Source organism: Podarcis tiliguerta (assembly GCF_965153285.1).
Source record: "Podarcis tiliguerta genome assembly, chromosome: 6".
Taxonomy (NCBI): Eukaryota; Metazoa; Chordata; class Lepidosauria; order Squamata; family Lacertidae; genus Podarcis; species Podarcis tiliguerta.
In genome coordinates this window covers 45,137,345-45,156,797 of record NC_139539.1, presented here as the reverse complement: position 1 = coordinate 45,156,797, position 19,453 = coordinate 45,137,345, and the positions used below count along the sequence as shown (strand labels likewise).

The following is a 19,453-nucleotide window of genomic DNA, read 5'->3' as shown; positions in this document are numbered from 1 at the left end:
TTTTTATTATATAATCTATATTCCATTATAGTTTGTGAAATTGCAAACCCCATGAATGTGAGGTCATGCTGCAATATTTTATAAAATGGATATACACCCATATATCAGGCCCTAAGTTGTTATACTTCACAGTAGTTTAAGTACATGATTAGATGACAAATTCATCTACTAGGCTCTTGTAAGTATTAGTTATCCATACCTGTTTTATGTATCCTATCCATCAATGCTAGGCTTTAATATATTTGTGTGTTATAAACTTGGAGGGATAGGTATCAGAACAGCTACTGATGGATCAGAATATAAAACAAAGCAGCAGGAATTCGTCACCCTAATTCAACTTGTGCCTCAAGCTGACACCTCATGTCTGAGACTGATGTGATGCAGCTCTTTCTGAATTGTTCCACTCCATGCTACCGGTGTGGGCTTTAAAATTTGAATACTTCCTCTCTTTACACCCCAAATCCCCTTGCTCATGAGGAAACAAACTTCAGTTTCCCAGCACGCTATTTTGAAAAAAATGGGGCAGCAATCAGATGGTGCACACCCACAATGCAATCCAGTTGCTCCTATAACTTCACTGGAATCCATTAGCTGCAGTCAAAGTCTTATGCTCAATGCAAACTATCGCATATTAAAAACAAAGCATGTCCAAACTCTTACTATACCCCTAGACTGCAGGAGGAATTCAACATCATGCTAAGGCAATTGTTTCATCATCAGGGCTAGCATTTCACCTTCTCAGGAGGAATGATACCCCACCCGCTGGCTCTGGTATTTAGTTATTTATTTCTTCTCAATTGCTGAGCAGGAGTGCAGTTCCAAATGATGCATGAGTGATTATACTGTAAGTGATTACAAATAATGATAAATAGTAATCAGACTCGAAGTCAACAGCATATTTTATAAACATTTTATTGGCTGAATAGTGTACACAGTACTTACAGTTGTATCTATTAAAGACAAAATACACTTCAAAATGCAGCATAAAAAATTATAAACTTTTGAACTATGTACAAACTTTGCCTTACGGTTTCACAAATATCAATACTCCAATCCCCATTCACAACCCAAGAAACTGATTTTTTTTTTTTTACATGCAAAATATTTGTAGAAGTTTAGCCTTGGAGGTTTCTACGCCAACCCTTAAGTATCAAACCGCTTTAAATGGGCTCAATGTTCCAGTGTTTTATAGGTCAATAGAAAAATTTACATTTTCTTCAAACCCACTCCAGCTTTATCCCTTAAGTCTATCCCCAATTAAATATTTCATAGCCTGATTTTTTATTTCCAATTAAGAGTTTGCACTTGGCATTACTTCTGCTTTTAGTTTTTTATCCAGGAACAAAACATTTTGCAACACGTTGCAGTTTGAGACTCCTAATATTAACAAATATTTTGAAATAAGTTTGACCTACACACATGAAGTCTAAGACATTGGTATAATAGATCCTATCAGGACATTTTACACCATTACAGAAAAACCTAACTATAGACCAAAAATTAAAAAGGTGTCTGCACCATCTACATATAGGTATCAAAGAGCATTTTTTGTTTTTGTTTTTAGGTTGAAAAAGGTAGCGATGGCTTGGTCTTTTTAAAGATGCAAATGTCGTATTATGATTTTACACACACAAAGAATTAGGAGAACCTTGATTCCCTTACCATCCCAGTCTGCAGTGATAAAACTGATAACTGAAAAGGGAAACACATGGAGGAACATCTTTAATTCAGACTATACAGTATTTCCTCCTCACCATGTCTATCAGTATTTCAAAACGTACCAATGCTTTAGATATTTACAACTGCAAAACAGTATTAAAAAAAAGTATTCACTGTTCCTTCACTAAGACTGGATATTTTATTGTAAAACCAGTGAAAAGAAACACTAGATGACATGGAAATAGCCTGTTGAAGAAAACTACAATGGTAATCAAAGGCACCCAGGATGCTGGCAAATGCAAAGAAGCAAACAGAAAGGCTAGTGGGGATTAAAAACAAAAAGGTTTAGAAACATGCAACCTGCACAAAGGCTTAAAAGGATAAGTGCAGTTGATACAAAAAAAGCGCACATCTTTGCTTTCAATAACTTATGTTAGAGCACTGGAACACCATGTACAGCATGGTGATAAATAGCTTAAACTCTGCTCCACATCTCACTTTACGTTGTTTTCTCCAGACGCATTCTAGAGTTTGACATCACACTTGTATATCAGTTGTCTTAACATTTCATTGGTTGGAATTAAGTTAGCCAATCTGAAAGCTGCACTGTTCTAGTCCACTGGATAAGCAATCTCTGCTGATTTACTAGTACCAATTATTTTCTCTCAAATCCACTCTCCTGAATTATTATCTTTTTATGTCATGAAAAGGGGGCCTTGTGAAGGTGCCCATATCCAAGCTACTTCAAATCAAGTGACAAATGAGTTCTACTTTTTTTAACTAGGGAGAGCCACCTCATGACACCAGTTCTGATGCCATGAGATCCCTCTTAAAAACTTAACAGTCAACTTCCAGGCACCTTCTTTTTTATGCAGCCCCTCAGTCTTGCTACTGTAGTTCGTCTCCCATCTTTCAGAGACGAGCCTCCTCCAATCCTCCTTCACTCTCAATCTCGGTAAGCAATGCAGGCTTAAACATAAGCCTGTGAATATAAAAGAACATAACATAGTGCTAGCTGGACCTCATGGCATTGCCCAAGCAAGTAGCAATAAGGGAAGAAAGAAAATCTTGGGAGAAGTGAAAAAGGTAGCAAGTGATGCTTGGCAGAAAGAAACTCCATTTCTTTTTTTGTCACTTCTCGTAATGATTAACATTCCAATAATGATAAACATAATGATAAACAATCAAAATGAGGAAAAAGTCCCTCAGAACAGAAAGCGAAGGTTACAGAATTAAGTGCCGTTTTACAGAGATGATTAAATAAAAAGCTTGAGAGGACTGTTCATGTTAATTCTCATGGACAATGCAATCTGAGCTACAGGAGGATGTTAACAACATAGGGTTTGGTTAGGGCAAAGTATGTGTCACATCCTGACTAATGCTCACAACACCGTATCTAATGCTCTGATATTGGAGAAACAACTGCACCAAAGACAGCGGCAGTATGTGCATTTCAGAAGATGTGCATTTCTCAGCCTGCAGGAACAGAATGTCAGTGAACTTTAACTGACACACATTACTAGCTCTGACACCAAGATCTATCCAGATCTATCCCCACCCCCTTCCCCCAACGACCCATGACTGTCCCCTGGGCCACTATACAATTTCTCTGCTATCCATTGGAACATGCATGCATTACCCCAAGTCTTCTAACTTCCCAATACTTTGTGATAATGGATTAATTCTGTCACAAATAGTTGGAGACAGTTTATGTAGGACAGTACGCTGAGAAAAACTTTCAGTGTCGTGTCAAGAGTTCTATTACAGAAGATGCTTCTGCAGTGGAAAGATGCATTACCAGAAAATATAAAATCTGAGGTTGTGGGGAGCAGCGGGGACCAAGGCGGCTACATTGAGCTCTGGCTGCTTCAAATATTAGCATTCCTGTGTGGTTCAAGAGCCTTGGCTTCCAAATGGTGTAACTAGCCCTATTTCAACCTGCTAGTTATTGCTGAGGCAGTGGCAGTTTCAAGCTGTGCCACACTTATTGTCAAGGATGTTAAAGCTCTGTTGAGTCTGACTTTTCAACTCCCTGGTCTGAACTGGGTGGGTTCATAGGTGTTTCCATGTGCTGAGTCCACTGCAGTTAAAAGTCTAAGACAAACCACTCACTGAGAGTGTGGCATTTGTTCTTAAAACGAGAACAGGCTGTGCATATGGCAAATTTTCCCATTCAGAAGTTTGATAGGTAGGATAGGGAACAGTTCCAGAGACACAAGATATTAGTCCAGACGCTCTGTTCTTTAGCTGGCTGTTAGGATACTCTAATCATCTGTGTCATTGCTTCTTCGTTTGCCTGGCTAGGATCCTATACAGATGAGGAGGGGGGAAAGAACAGTTTTGTAACCTGCAGCCTCTTCATAATAGCATTTAAATACAAACAACAACAGCCTGCCCTTTAAGGTAGACACCCAACTGTTTAGTGCTGTGGCTATAGCACTGAACTAGATGTGGAGGAAAGTGTGGGTTTGTTTGTATTATTTTTTTACCCGCTCTTCACCATAAGGACTGAAGGTAGGTTTAATCATACAATTCAAACAAGTAAAACAGTTCTAGACAAACGCAGCACAGGTTAGGTTAAAAGCTCTCTCTCGAGTCATCATTCTCTGCATTTCTGAGGATGTCAGAATTACCAAAGGAGTCTCTCTGAAAGAAGAAGTACCTAGTAAGAGTTTTGTGCTACAGTTTACATTTTGAAACATGTCAGTCATACAGCTCCTAATAGACTTTGGCCTATCCGGAGCAAAAGGAATCAGAATATTTCAGATCAACCATGATGCAGCCCATGTAGCTAATAAGCAGCAGTCAGACTGCTTCCCCACCTACCGTGAAAAGTAAAAGCAATTCTATAAAACAAACCAATTAGCTTGTCATCTTTAAAACTGGGGTTGAATCTTATCAGCGACAGCTTCAAGCCACAGTTTTGTTGGTCACAAGCTTGTCTGTATAATGATGCAACTAGTATTGTACAAGAGCATTATTATGTTATTTTTTTAAAGAGTATATTAGAAATTAAGAGTATTTTGTGTGTGCCAGATTATTAAGTGGTATTGTACCAGTGCCCACAGCTATATGTCCCAGAAAGTACAGCCCCCAAAACTTGAAATGCTGAACCATCCCAGATCAATTCTAGTCTTTACCATAAGAGGAGTATTTTCTAAAGTGGATCACATCTCCACAGAGGGCAAAATCCAACACTGCATGAACTGATTTCCACTTGTTCAGCAGGCCTTCACCACCCTCTCTTCTCCTTACAAAATCTGTTTGATGGTCCCACAGATCTCCAGAGCAGACTGTGAAGGTGTGCAGAGGGGATGAGAGAGTAGCGAAGCCCTGCTTACTGCAGGAACAGAAGTCTGTTCTGCTTTTGCATGGACAGCATTGAATACCACCCAAAGTTACTTGTAACTTAACAGGGTTGGGAGATCTCTCTGAAAGCCTCAGTGGGAACCAGGAAGAATACAAGTACTTTGAAACTAGGTCTGCAAGCTTAGCAAAATTATTAGAGATGTTGCACAGAGGTTTTCTTGGAACTGGCTGCAAATAAGTTGGAAGCATATGTATGCAAACTCTGATTAAAACAAAGAGGAAAGTTTTGCTCACCTGCATGTGGGGGCTATCCTTTTCTTTCGGTGAAAAAAACCGTCCACCTTCCCCCCGCTTCCTTGCCATGGCATGACGGTGTCGGGACTCATGCAGGTATTTCTGCACAGAAAATCACAAAGTTGTAAGGATGTAAGTGATCCCATATACAAATGTGTGACTAGATCATCCACTCTGTACTACAAGCAGAAAGCAGGCGCAAAATGCAAAAGAACTCTTCCAAATCTACAACATGGAAATGCAGCGAGACACAAAAGCCCCACTCCAGCTCGTTGAAAGCAATGGAACTTTAGTTGTAGCTAACCTGTTCTGATAGTTTCAGCTGGACTTTGCCACAACAAAGATTTGATGACTTGAGGTCAAAGAGCAAATAGGCAAAGCCTATTCTTTGCCTCCAAATGAAACCAAGAGGGGAAAGAACACTCCAGTCCCCTGCTCAAACTTCTAAGAACATGTATTAAAACTTTCAATCTAATTGAAATTATGGTTATTATAAATAAAATAATTTATCTCAGTTTTAAAATAGTCATGGCTGTGGCAGCCTGTGCCATGTCCCCATGCCTCAAGTTGATGGGGCTATCAGGGAACCATCAGCTGCACAAGTGTAAAGTTTTTCTCCACATTGACTAGATGTGGTCCTCCTTAATTTTTAGGAGAATAGCCCTTTAAACAGTGAGCTGCCAACCAACATTTTCCAAATCAATAATTTATACTATGTCTAAATGAACCCAGGACTAATTCTGTTTCAGTGATATAAGGAAGAAAGCTTCTGGTGGCCAAGTCCAGAAAGCATGTTCTTTGAACCCAGTATGGTTAAAATATTTGAAGTCTACTGTAACTAAGCAGAGGAAAATGAGAGGAATTTCTATAATAGGAATATAGGCAATTTTAAGGACACACAGTAAATGTTACTGTTTCTCTGCCTCTCATGAACGTTAGATCATAGCCTTACCCTCCTCTCTTTTGGAATTTTCCCTTCGGCTTCCAGCTTAGCTCTTGCTTGCCTCCTCTTCAAAATCCTATGGTACTGTTTCGCATTCACATACAAGGGCTCCTCTTCAAGCATCTCAGCTCCAGGCAAAGGTATTCTCTGGATGGCTGGCACTGATCCAGCACCAGGTACCATCTGCATCAAGGGAAGGAAAGAGATTAGTTAAAATGAATACATCTCTCCACACCATATTCAATTCAATGTAGTCCTGAATATACCTTACAGAAAGCCAAAGATCAAATATAACTTCCTAAAATCTATAAACCCCTGCTCCCATTATGAGCAAAGCAAAAGGCTGCCAAGTGGAATAAATCATTTATTCTACAGATTCAGTGCATTAGATTCAGCAAAGAAATGGGGTAATTAGAAAAAGGCAATACGCACCATGACCATTCCACCTGAATTAACCACATTTCCAGCCACAGGCAGCGTCACAGTTACAGTTCCTTGTCCACTGCTGGTTGTGTTGGTGTTGGCGCCAGTCTGAACTATTTGTGCTCCGGCCAAACTGGCTGCTGGGATGGTGATCATGCCTGTAACAGGGACTGTAACTTTAAGGAACAAAAACAAAAACATACACAAACACAAAGATGAAGGGAACATAATTAGTCCCACTTCGGATTTTATTCACTCTGCCCTGAAATTTGCCTGTGGATTTGAAAAAATGAGATTTTTTTTCAGATATATTAATAGATTAATCCACATCCATGTGCTCCTCATACAACACAAAAATAAAGACTTCTGCCTTCCCACCCCCAGATAAGAATGCAAGAGATGGAGTATGAAGATTTTAACTTCCCCTTGGTAAATAACTGAACTAACACCATCACCGCAAGAGGCAGCAGCGTCTAGATTGGATGGCTTTAAAAGGGAATTGCATGTTCATTCATGAAGGATAGGCATCTGAAGGACTATCAGCCATAACTGAGAAATGGGACTTATCTAAAAGGTAAAGGACCCCTGACAGTTAAGTCCAGTCGCAGACGACTCTGGGGTTGCGGCACTCATCTCGCTTTACAGGCCGAGGGAGCCAGCGTTTGTCCGCAGACAGTTTTTCCGGGTCATGTGGCCAGCATGACTAAGCTGCTTCTGACGAAACCAGAGCAGCGCATGGAAACGCTGTTTAACTTCCCGTGGGAGCGGTACTACTTGCACTTTGGGGCATACTTTCAAACTGCTAAGTTGGCAGGAGCTGCGACCGGGCAATGGGAGCTCACCCTGTGGCGGGTATTCAAACCTTCTGATCGGCAAGCCCTAGCCCAGGGGTAGGCAACCTAAAGCCCGGATGCGGCCCAATTGCCTTCTCAATCCGGCTTGCAGACGGTCCAGGAATCAGCATGTTTTTACATGAGTAGAATGTGTCCTTTTATTTAAAATGCATTCAGGGGAAAAAAACCTATTTTGGTATTTCAGGAGACTGGGAATTTTGAGTTTCACTTCAGAAACCACACAACAGACACCATGGGGTAAACATCCCACACTCTTTCATAATTGCACACTCCTTCCTGAGTATACAAATGTTGTAACTATGAACATAGAATTGTAGGTTCTTGGTACAATGATCCTTACAAAACAGGGTTAAAAACGTTCATCAATTTTAATGGCATCACTTTGGTGCCTAAAGGCTATTAAAAAAGCAAACAGTATGTATCTTGCTCTGGTAACCGTCATTTTTTTTTAAAAAAAGAAAGTGAAATAGTATACTGTGGCATGTAGAATTCCTACCTTGTTGAAGAATTGTTCCATCAGCATTAACGGGTTGATAGACAATTGTCTGTCCCTCTGCCGTCTGGGCTACTTGTTGTCCCTGAACTGCAATCTGTGGCTGTGTCTGCAAATTAAAAACATCCCATGAGATGAAACACTAAGCAATGCAAAACTACAATGCCTTGGGACTTCCTAACTTCACATTGCAATTCAGATGTGCCAAGATCAGCATTCTTGTTCGTTTCATTTCCCTCAATGCCCCCTGCAATCTTCCTCTTTTATGTTACCTGTGTCTGGCCAGCAGTAACTGCTGTCTGTGGCTGCTGGATGATGATTTGCTGAGTCTGGCCCTGCTGACCCTGAACTTGCACTGCTTGACCACCCTGAATCTGAATCTGACCAGGCTGGACCAACTGAATCTGTGAAAGGAAGAATCAGCAGGACAGAATAATCAGATAAATCTAATAAAGCTAAACTTAACATTGACAGTATATATTAGGCTAAGACAATCAAAACATGTAAAAACATGTACTAATACCTTTAAAATGGAGGCAGAAATTACTTCTGCTCAATGATAAAGCAAAGATGGGAGATTCGTCTGTGCCACTTACTATATCCCATCAGGACTGTAACAATGGGACTATTAAATAGCAGGGCTAGAACAATACTTTAAAATCCTAGGAGCCAGTTATCACATTTCAGCAACAAAATCTCTCCCTTTCAGTCCTAGGCAAACACGACCATGCATATGATACAAGACAGTATTGTAGATAAAGCAACCAGCTTGAAAGAAAAGTGGCAACTTCTTTGTCTTCCTCTAATGTAGAACTGAAAAACTGGGACCCTAGTGGTGGGAACAACCCAGAGAAAATCTACAGCTGGATCAGAGGAAGGCCTAAAAAACAAAACAAAAACTTTTCATTCTCCCAGGAGTGAAGCACTACAAGGGCAAGTGGCTTTCTTAAGCTATTGCTGTCTTTGCTGTTAGACCATAAACTGGGTTATTTAGTTTCCAGGCAGGTGGGAAATCTTTTACGTATACTTGAAAAGTTTTTCTTCTCTATAATTCAGTTTTCACATTCATTTTTCACATAGGAAGCTTCTACCAGTAAAGGTCCTTCCCATCATCTCAGCACAGCAAGACAAATATTTCTTCTGAATGCACCTCTATATGGCAAGAAACTAAAATTTATGAAATCCATTAATTTCTGCAAAGCAAGGCACATTGGAGATGTTACTATGAAGAGGTGCAATTCAGGAGCAATGTTCACAATGCAAAACCTGGTAAAAATTGCTGTGACTTTACACAAATACTACTGTATGAAACACAGCTAAAATTATGTTAAGAAGTGAAGGTCTCTCCTAAAGCCAATTTCCTGTAATTTCTATTATATATCATATTTTTGTAGGAAGTATTTCTTCACACGACACATAATTCCTATATTGTATTTGCCGCCAGCAGCACAGATGGTTCTTAAAAGGAATTAAACTAATACATCAAGAATACTAATAGCTGCTAGCTAAGACAATGAAGAATAGGCCTGTGTGAGCAGCAGCGTCATATATCTGATCACCAGATGATGAGGTCAAACAGCAAGTGATGGCTGCCTTTGTTAATGCGCTTAGTGAGCTTCCTTGTGGTATCCAGCAAGCCACTGCTGGCTTTTATTACAGCTCATAGATTTGGGCATACTGACCTGCTGAAGTCCTTGTGATCCTGAAACTGGAACTTGCATAATGGTCTGACCTTGACTCCCAGGTACAGCCTGTACCATGATTGGCTGACCAGTTGATGTGATCAGCTGGCCTCCACTCACTTGTACCATCAGTGGTTGGCCCTGGACCTAAAGAAATGGACAAAAGGGAGAACCACAATGAAATAGAAGTCCAATAAGCCTGTTGCATCATGCATTATGATCTACCGTTCAAGCATTGTGCAGAAGGCTCCAAACACAGCAGTAATGAAGTTTCATTCATGCATCACCTTAGGCTCAAACTTCCAGCACTGATGACTTTAAAATGTTTGGTTCAAGGAATTTCTCAAATGCACAATTACATCAAATCTAAGAGAAAGAAATAATTCACCACCAATGGCTATGCTGATAAAATATAAAGCAAATGGCCTATATAGCCAGAGACCTGAAACTCTGTAAGGAACTCAAGTTTGCATATCTCACTAACTCATTAAACAATATATCCCTCAGCACATCAAATGTAGCACAAGGCAGCCTTTGTCAACCTGGTGTTCAATGGATGCTGTGGACTACAACTCCCACCAGCCCAATGATGCGAGTTGTAGATGAAAACAGCTTGAAGGCACCACATTTATGAAAGCTGACATTAGCTTTCACAGGCCGGATCTCACTTCAGTTTTTGGCAGTAGTTCCACATTGTATGTAACATGTAGTTCTGCCCTCAGCCATGTTGGAAAAAAGGAAGACCAAGAGTGTTTTCACTTCTGCCCGTCTTATGTAGCAGTTTGCAACATGAAGCAACCAGAGCTCAGGGGGAGAGACAAACACTACTTAATCACTGAGGTCTCCAGGCAACTCACATAGTAAATAAGTATTAATAAACTGGATATATGATTTCCAAGAAATATTTTATATCATTTAATATAAATGATCCATTCTGAAGGAAATCAGCCCTGAGTGCTCACTGGAAGGACAGATTGTGAAGCTGAGGCTCCAATACTTTGGCCACCTCATGAGAAGACTCCCTGGAAAAGACCCTGATGCTGGGAAAGATGGAGGGCACAAGGAGAAGGGGACGACAGAGGACGAGATGGTTGGACAGTGTTCTCAAAGCTACAAACATGAGTCTGACCAAACTGCAGGAGGCAGTGGAAGACAGGAGTGCCTGGCGTGCTCTGGTCCATGGAGTCACGAAGAGTCGGACACGGCTAAAAGACTAAACAACAATATAAATGAACCCCAAGAGGTTTAAATAAAATATCCAGAGCAAAATATTACTACTTACCATAAAAATATATAACTAGATCGCTTAATATACCTATCAACAGAACAGGGCAGTAAACTTTAGAATCCAGGGGAAGCCTGCATAAAAGTGTGTTTTCAATAAGCATTTAAATATAACTACTTTCCAGCTCATGGACTGCAGGTGGGAAGATAACCAGAAGGCCAGCCTTTTAGATGTGAAAAGGTGGCATTCCACTGATTGTGTTATAACCAGGAAGATCTTAACAAACTGATCATGGGTATGTATAGGGGGAGAAGATCTGCTAGGCATCCGGGTCCAAGGTTGTTTGAGGTTGTATACGCCAACAACAATACATGAACTCAGTAGTGAATAGGCGAACAGTTCCAAGTAGTCCCTTGGAATTATGAGAATGGAGTATGACACATATAGTACTCTAATTTGCCTTTAGGAGGTTGATTACTATGTGAGCTACCTTGAAACCTCAATCATTAGCTTGTGCTGTGAGGGAAAAGCCAGAGTTTGATGGGCCATTATCCTGACACAAGAAATATTCTTATGAATGAATGGGCTTTGGACTAGTTCATGTAGAGTTACATTTCACTTAGGAAATGAAAGAGTAGTCAAAAACAGAAGAAAAGAAAGCTAAAGTGAGATGTATATTGACAAACATATCTGCTGTAGAAATCAACAAAAGTCAACTCTACCTTTCTCAAATTCTACAATAAAGTTTTCCGCAGTCTTAGAATGACAGGTTGGAGAGCAGAAGAGGAACAAAATATATAATCCAGGCGAAGTCAAGCAAATGCAAGCAAGCCATTTTAATTAGTTCAGCACTCAGAATAATAAATTATTGAATACTAATTCAAATGCTCTAGCAAGGAAAAAAAAAATAAACAAAAAAACCCCAACCCAAGTCAATTCAAGCCAAATTAGAAACAACACCATTCAAGAAAAGAAATAAAAACATCCACAGCAATCCTGGCATATTTAACCAAATGAGATGATGTTCACAATGACATTAATAGTTCCACAGAGCACAAACCAGGGTTTGAAATATACCTCCAATGGATGTCATCAGTTTTTGTTTCATTTTTTTAAAAAATCTAGTTTACAGGTTTTCTGATTAGAACATAAACAATCCATTATCTATACTGGTCAGGTAAGATTTTTTAAATTTTATTTTAAAAAGTGTGTCTTCTTCGAACAACGGACTGGGTGAGGGGAATCTGTCACTCTCTCAACATGTATAATTTCATCTAGATTTTCCTTCCCAAAGAGAGGCTAAAAGAAAGGGTTACTCATCTTTGTATTTGCGAAGTAGAAGTTTCATGTATCTGGACTTGCTGCATGCATTTTTATCTGCAAGGTCAGTTCCAACCATGTTAACTCTAATGTTCTCTACTGTTAGAATAAGCCATAACCGGTTACAGAGCAAGTAAACTGCCACTATTTTTCTGTTCCTATTTCAAGCCCCAGTGCAAAGACAGCATCAAACATGAGGTGATGGGGTGATTCATGCAGTGCTCACATAAACACAACAGATAGGACACCACTACCTGGAGGGTCTGGACTTGCTGGCCTGAGGCAGATGCCACCTGGGCCTCAGTCTGCAACTGGACAGCAGTGACACCGCCCTGCTGCTGGGAACAGGAACAGGAAGAGCTTAAAACTTTGCAGGAGGAAAGGAAGAGTTCAAGACAAGAAATAGCCTTACTGCAGGGAGAAGGACAAGGAGTCCTGTGAAGGGGAGTTATCTGGTTTACCTCCGGTGTTTAGACCGAGACACAGGCTGAAAAAAGAACAACACTGTACTGCTGCTGCCCCCAGGATAAATATAAAAGCTCTTCAAAGTTCCTTATAATGAGCTGCAGGTTTCATGAGGAGCACAAAATAAATAAATAACCCACTGAAGGCCTTTATACTCTCAAGAATAATTCTGAATACTTTCTCACTGCATGGAGCCTAAATCAGTGCAGCCTTAACATTGTGGTGTCAGGACTTTTTTCAGAAAAAAGCACATACACATAAGAAAATGGTAGCAAGGTAAGACAAAGGGAAAGAAAACAGTCTATTATATTTTTCAATTCATACTAAAACAGCACCTATTCACTTACCTACATAATGCTACATTATGTTTTAAAGCTTAGAGTTGGGTTGAAGGACATCTTAATACAGTACTACAGGATCGTAACTTTTTTACAAAAATGACCAAAACACCTACCGTATTTTTTGCTCTATAACACACACCAGACCATAACACGCACGTAGTTTTTAGAGGAGGAAAACAAGAAAAAAAATATTCTAAACGAAATAGTGGATATATGATTTTTGTGGTTCATGCTGTGGCCACAGACATGTGATCTGGCAGTGAGTTTGGAGTAGCCCAATGCAAAAATCCTGAGGATCCATGCTTTGTAACCACGGAGGAGGGAAGGAAGGGGAACCATGGATCCTCTGCTCACGACTGCAGCAGATCCCCCCGCCACCCGCAGGCATTTGCTCCATAACACGCACAGACATTTCCCCTTACTTTCTAGGAGGAAAAAAGTGAGTGTTATGGTGCAAAAAATACTGTACCTACTACGAAAAAATAAAAGTCACCAAAGATTTCATTGAGTGATACTGATGTCACTTAAGACTGCATAAGTCACTAACTATTCATTTTTCCGTAGACTATAATAAAATTTCATAAAAGTAACAGCTTACACACTGTTGGAGAAAACTAGAACCACTTTGGGTACTAGGTGGGAACAATCTGGAAAAATACAAGTTTGAAAGACAAAACGTCCTGCAATTATTTTTTGCGCTGCATATTCTTAATATTTAAAACAGGTATGGAGTTTTTGAAAACACACACATATCTCTGAATAAAGTAATAATTAGCAATGAAGAATCTATTATTGTTGGCCTCTAAAGCAGAATTTAAGAACCAAATGCATGAGTTAGCCATCCCAAGTAATTTTCCACACCTGTTGCTGAATTTGTCCAGCCTGCACCACAATCTGTTCTGTTGAACTATTGCTGTTTGCTGTGTACTGCTCCATTGTTTTTGTAGTGTCAATCCTCTATTCAGTCCTCAACTGGAAACCTAAAAAGCAGAGAAGATTTCAAACAATGATCAAGATCTGAATTCATTTATAACTACAAATGTGTTAGGATACCTGAGCAGAGCCCTCCTTTCCTTCAAATAATCCCAGTGTTAAATAAACTTTAGCACGATACATTTGAGGTAACTCTTGTGCAGCCAATACAAATAGTGAATGTGGCTATCGAAGGGCATTTCAGAAAGACAAGCTGTCATCTTTCTTAAATGGTTAAGTTTCATTTTTGTTTTCTATACAGTTTGGCTGTAAAAGATTTTGGCATAAAAGATTTTGGATTCTGCATATCCAGGTTGTTGCCTGGACATTTCATATAATCTGCATACTACAAGAGCCTGTCATTATATATTTTTGTGCTGTTTTTATATATTACTCTGTTCCTCTTCTTTTATGCTGCTGTTGAGATAATCTGTATTTACAGTGGTACCTTGGGATGCGAATGCGATCTGTTCCAGACCCTGTTCGCATCCCGAATGGAACGCAAGACGTGATGGCACGGGTCGTGTTTTGCCGCTTCTGCGCATGACGTCATTTTGAGCGTCTGCGCATGCGGTGAAACCCGGAAGTAACGTGCTCTGTTACTTCCAGGTTGCCGCGGAGCGCAACCCGAAGGCGCTTAACCTGAAGCACATTCAACGTGAAGTATGACTGTACTGTGTATCTCTAATTATTAGGATTGTATTTATATAATTAATTTGATGTTTATGCTCTGCAGATATTATGCTACATTTGTGTTGTATGTTGCAAACTATCCTGTGGTCTTCCGATGAAGTGTGGCATAAACAAACAAACAAACAAACAAACAAATTTTATTGATTTACAAGGCTCTTTACAACTTGGAACAGGGATACCTTAAGAACCCCAATATGTTATATTCCTGACCAGTCACGGAGGTCTTTGAGAGATTCACTGTTAATGCCTTTCCCACTAATGATTCAGATACACATCTTATCCACCAGGAGCTGTAACCAATTCTATGGTGCTTCCTCCCGGATGAGATCAGGCAGGACCCCTCCCTATATAACATCTGGTGTTTGGTTAATACGTTTTCCGTAGGCAATTTGAGTTTTCTGATCTTATGGTACACTGTGTAGAAACTGCAGTATTAAGCAACATTTACAATTTAAAACACAAAACTCTATTTCCATGGCCTTAACCCAACAACCTCCTATCCAACAATTTCCTATCTGAAAATTCAGATACAGCCACCACCACACCAGGTGACAGACTGCATTCTAAAGTAGTTCAAAGTAATAAAGTTTATAACAAGCTCTGTAATTTTCTCTCCAAAATGCCCTGTTGCAATTATTTATAATGCTTTCAACAAGAATTGCACCCAAGATGATGCGACAGAGAATTTGAAGCAAGGATTGCCAGAAGCGATGTTTCGGGCAATAGGGATTGGGGTGGGAATGGAATGTATGCTCTCCTAGCCCTGTTCCAGTGCTACTCAACTGTGGAAGCTGCACCAGCAGCAGGGCTTTTCTGTCCTACAGGTAACACAAGCACAAGACTACATAGCAGAAATCTATGCTGCAGCTTTTCCCAAAATTGGGGCAATACTGATCTGGGAAGGAGTCCACTGTATATTCTGCTTATGTGTTGTGGGCCTGCTGATGATACATTAGCAGTGGGTAAAGAGTCACCTTTCAGGGGGTTCCATACTGCACAACTAATGTCAGAATGGACTTACTGCTTCTGCTTCTATGGTAACCTGGAAGCAACTCCAACTATGGAGTCTCCTGTACCTTCTTCCCTGACTACCTACTTGCTGATCTACCTACTTCTTCTTTCCCCTTCAGCATTACTGCTGTCTGGGACCCAAGCAGGGCTAGGAGAAAACCACTATCCAGGGCAGGCAATCAAACTCAGCTGTTAACCCACTGGAAACTGAAACTGGAGTTAAGAAGACATACATTTACTCTAAGCTTAAACTCACACTCACCAATTGGCAGCAGATACTAGAGCAACCTCCAGCAGAGCCAAGCTGCAAAGTAAACTGTGAACAAGCAACAGCAGGCTCAGAAAGGTGTGATAGTATTATTTGGGTGGCGCTTCAGCTTTTCTGAAATGTTCACATCACCTCAGGATTTATCTTGGAGTTAGCTAAGGAAGCAATCCAAACACCTGCATAGCAGGCTTAAGGCAGCAGCCTAGCCTCTGCTGCATCCACAACCCTACTGCTCATGCTGGTAAGGGAGAGAAGGTTGTTGAGCCACCTGCTAGGCTGAGATAATCTAATGAATCCTATTCAGCCCTGCCCCTGCTTGTATTTCTACTATTTCCAGCAGTAGCTTTGGTCTGTCAACTGTTTGGGTGAGTGGACTGAGGTATTCCCTCGCTGGTAACCAAGCTCCCTGGAGGGACACTTCCGCCTCATCCAGATGATCTCCAGAATAGCTGATGATGAGCAAGGGTGTCCTGCACATGCATTCATTTGGACAAAATTTGGAGAGCAGGACCCCAAAAGATGGCAGGTGCAGAAAGCGCATATATTGTATTAAACCATATAACTAAGTTGATACAAAATATATGCCAACATCAGCTGAGATGTCCGATGAATGTGACGCTTCCTATTACTGCCAAGTCTTCACCTCTTTCTTTGTTTCCCGCAGAAGAATGCTGCAGATTTCTCACCTTATGAAGATATATCGGGTACCTGGCAACCACCTAGTGCCACAACTTAGGGTGGATTACATTTTAAATTTCAATTCTTACATTCTCTAAGATCAACACAAAGATCAATAAACATGGCCACCAAGAAACGCTTGATAACATTGCTGCACTACATCTAGAAGGCAAAAAAGCAAGAAAAACAGCGCCCGAATATCACGTTGGCAATGTCTATCAATTGCCTACAGCTATGGTTAATAGCTTTCCTCATGAGCAGCTTTTTAAAAGAAATCTTCTCCAAGTTTAACTAGAATTCTGAAATTATATACATATCAGAGAATACATATAGCTCCCATCACTTACAGTTCAACCCTAAATCATATAATGCATTTTGTTCCATGTACGGTAGGTATAGGGAACTCCATTGATTTCTACTAGATTTCATTCTTACATAATTCATAGAATAATGAAATCATTATCACAAAACCCAATGGAAAAATAATTGAACTGCAAACAGGCAGACGACAGATCACTCCTTTGTAATGCAAACATGTCAGCTAAAATGAAGTTTAATGCAGAAGTTTTGTTTTTTGCTGTAGGAAGGACATCACAAAGCCACCTCCCCTCATCAAATTCACACAAAAAATTGAGGCCAAATTTCTAATATGAGAGAAGAAAACATGCTATTAACAGATACTGAAATCTAGCATGACAAGTAAGGGAGAGATGCCTGCCTTTGTGTAGCGAAAGGCCCTATCACTTGCAGTACTGGGTCTCAGCGAAGAGTACTTTTTTATGACAAAGGCCAGAGCTGGGCCCAGAAACAGGCAGGAAGGCTTCGCCGGGGACCTTGAGCCATTTGGTTGCCGTGATCAGCGTCCGAGCAAAACTGACCTCGTTGGGCAGTGGTAGGCAGCCACACGCAGGGTGACGAGTCCCGCACTGGGCACAGCCGTGTCAGCTTGGAGGGAGAACCGGAGGCCGCTTTCCCCCTTCCAGGAAAGCCACCCCCCATAACGCGACTTCCCCTGGGCTCCCCACACTCTCCCCCTTCACCCCCAACTTCACCCCCAACCCAGCGAGGGCCACAAAAGGGCATCCCAGAGGTTTCTCCGGCGGCCCCGGGAGCACCGCGCCAAGGGCGGAACGGCACCGATTATCCGTCCTCGTCCTCTCCCCATTGGGGTGACCCTCCCGGCTACCCCATCCCGCCTCAGCGCACGATCCGGGCACCCAACGGGCCACGTCCACTCGCTGCCCCAGCGCTCGCCCAGCCTTAGCCCGCGCGCGGCCTTCTGACTGGCCACTCGGCCCCGCCAATCCCGGCTCTTGGGCCGGCGCTCGGGGGCTCCATATTGGCTGCTCGCACTCACCGTGCCTTGCTCCCCCGGTTCGGGTCCCGCTCTGATTGGCTCCGCCACCGGTCCCCGAAACCCAATCAGCGCCTCCACTCAGCCGCCGCGCAAAATGGCGCCCAACCCCCGACGCCCAACAAAGAGAAGACGAGGGTGGCCTCCGCGCAGGCGCCGCAAGAAGAGCTCCTCCCGCCGAAGCTTGCGCTGGTTTGAAACTCTGCGCGCACGCGCTGTTGGAACAGTCGTGCGCTCCCTCGTTAAGTCGCCTCGTTGCCTTCTACTTTTAGATAGCTTCTCTACGCATGTGCAGGGCAGGATAATTGGTGTGTGTGTGTTTCCTATGGTAATTTGTGCTCTGAGGCGACACCGTAGAGTTCTCTGCCTAGAAAGGCATACGTATAGGTAGCTGCCATTTTGTATCTTACGTTTACGGGAAACTGGAGGGCCTCCACTCCGCCGGCCAAAACAGGCTGGAGAGCGACGTTACACGTTTGCCCTTACACGTTCTCGGTGGCGGACAGCGCCGCTTTTTCCCGGAGGGTGTTAGTAGCTACCGCTTTTGAAAGAGGCGGAGGCGCCTTCCCTTGTGGAGACGCCTAATAGCTCAGCAGCCGTTAGGACAGGTAGTGGGAACGGGTCAGGGGGACGCTCCTCGTTTTTATTTCGCATTTACCTCAGAAGGCTGTAGGCAGAATAATTATACCGAAACTCTTGCGAGGCTATCTGTAACGTGTTAAAAAAAGCCCCCTAAAGTAAAGCCGGGGGGAGAGCCCTTATTTGATAACACCTCTCCCCCCAGAGTCTCCCGTGCCTCGATTCGTATTTATTGTTTTGGGGCTGCTGTTGCCTGTCATTCCTGTTCGTTTTTCCCATAGGAATTTTCCATTTATTTCCAGTCTTTACACCTGAAGAAATCCTGGAAAGCGCTCGATGCTTATGGCTGCAAAAGGAGAGCGAGTGCGTAGTGGAGTCTTTTCCCTCCATTTGTTACAATGAAGCAATTCTGTTTTGCTGGTGTTGGTGCCTGCTGTTTTAGTTCTCGTAGCAGGAAAGCGGGGTATCTTTATTGTAATTATGTGCAATCCTATAGTTGTGATGAAAGGAGACGAAAGTTTAGGTATTTGGTTTTGATGGTATATTAAGCAAATGTATTCTCAAGACTTACAATTTGCTTGGTACGCTACACCTGATAATGAATACAGTACTGGACTCGGTTGTTTCCCTTAACACAGCTTTGCTTCGAAAGCGCCGAGAAAAGGTTCTCAGGTTCACTGGTGCAATATTGGGGCCGTACAGTTTTGGATCCTGCCTGACTGTGACTGCCACCTAATGGGCTCGTCAGGAAACTGTTCACTCAATTGGCAGTTTTAAATATAATATAAATAGGCACTTCCCCATGTGTTGAACAAATCCTCTCGTAGTCATTACAGTTATCTTTCATAGGTGGTGATCAAAAGGATTCTATTCATTTTCTTGTAAGTTTT

General features: G+C 41.7%; 2 protein-coding genes across 35 annotated transcripts in view; one reads left to right on the top strand and one right to left on the bottom strand.

Moving 5' to 3' along the window:
* Positions 1–896: 896 nt before the first annotated feature.
* NFYA (nuclear transcription factor Y subunit alpha) lies at positions 897–18,121 on the bottom strand. Of its 26 annotated transcripts, none has more exons than XM_083445875.1 (10): positions 17,988–18,121; positions 13,870–13,988; positions 12,454–12,540; positions 9,658–9,804; positions 8,248–8,379; positions 7,979–8,084; positions 6,638–6,804; positions 6,215–6,388; positions 5,263–5,364; positions 897–3,967 (listed from the first exon to the last, which is right to left on the bottom strand). In XM_083445875.1, exons 2-10 carry the CDS (start codon positions 13,942–13,944, stop codon positions 3,914–3,916), a joined length of 1,044 nt encoding a protein of 347 aa, XP_083302001.1. In that variant the 5' UTR covers positions 13,945–13,988; positions 17,988–18,121; the 3' UTR covers positions 897–3,913. The 26 variants fall into 26 exon arrangements, with proteins under 26 accessions (XP_083302001.1, XP_083302010.1, XP_083302004.1 ...); XM_083445884.1 differs by having other exon boundaries at positions 897–2,641; XM_083445878.1 differs by having other exon boundaries at positions 6,638–6,786.
* The window catches only part of OARD1 (O-acyl-ADP-ribose deacylase 1), a gene marked incomplete at its 5' end in the record, with an annotated part of 34,776 nt that continues 33,404 nt past the window's right edge, over positions 18,082–19,453 (top strand). For 2 of the 9 annotated variants that reach the window (XM_083445977.1, XM_083445978.1), the window contains one exon: positions 18,399–18,926. In XM_083445977.1, the coding sequence (XP_083302103.1) occupies positions 18,900–18,926 (27 nt within the window). Of the gene's footprint in view, positions 18,927–19,453 lie in introns of all 9 variants that reach the window. The other 7 variants (XM_083445972.1, XM_083445971.1, XM_083445970.1 and 4 more) reach the window with 7 other exon arrangements.

Bases quoted from the DNA above. Each gene is read 5' to 3' on its own strand.
- NFYA (XM_083445875.1), bottom strand. From the start codon at position 13,944: ATGGAGCAGTACACAGCAAACAGCAATAGTTCAACAGAACAGATTGTG. The intron at 6,389-6,637 runs GTGCGTATTGCC...CCCTTGATGCAG, and splicing joins ATTCAGGTGGAATGGTCATG to ATGGTACCTGGTGCTGGATC. The intron at 5,365-6,214 runs GTAAGGCTATGA...TTTTCTGTGCAG, and splicing joins AAATTCCAAAAGAGAGGAGG to AAATACCTGCATGAGTCCCG.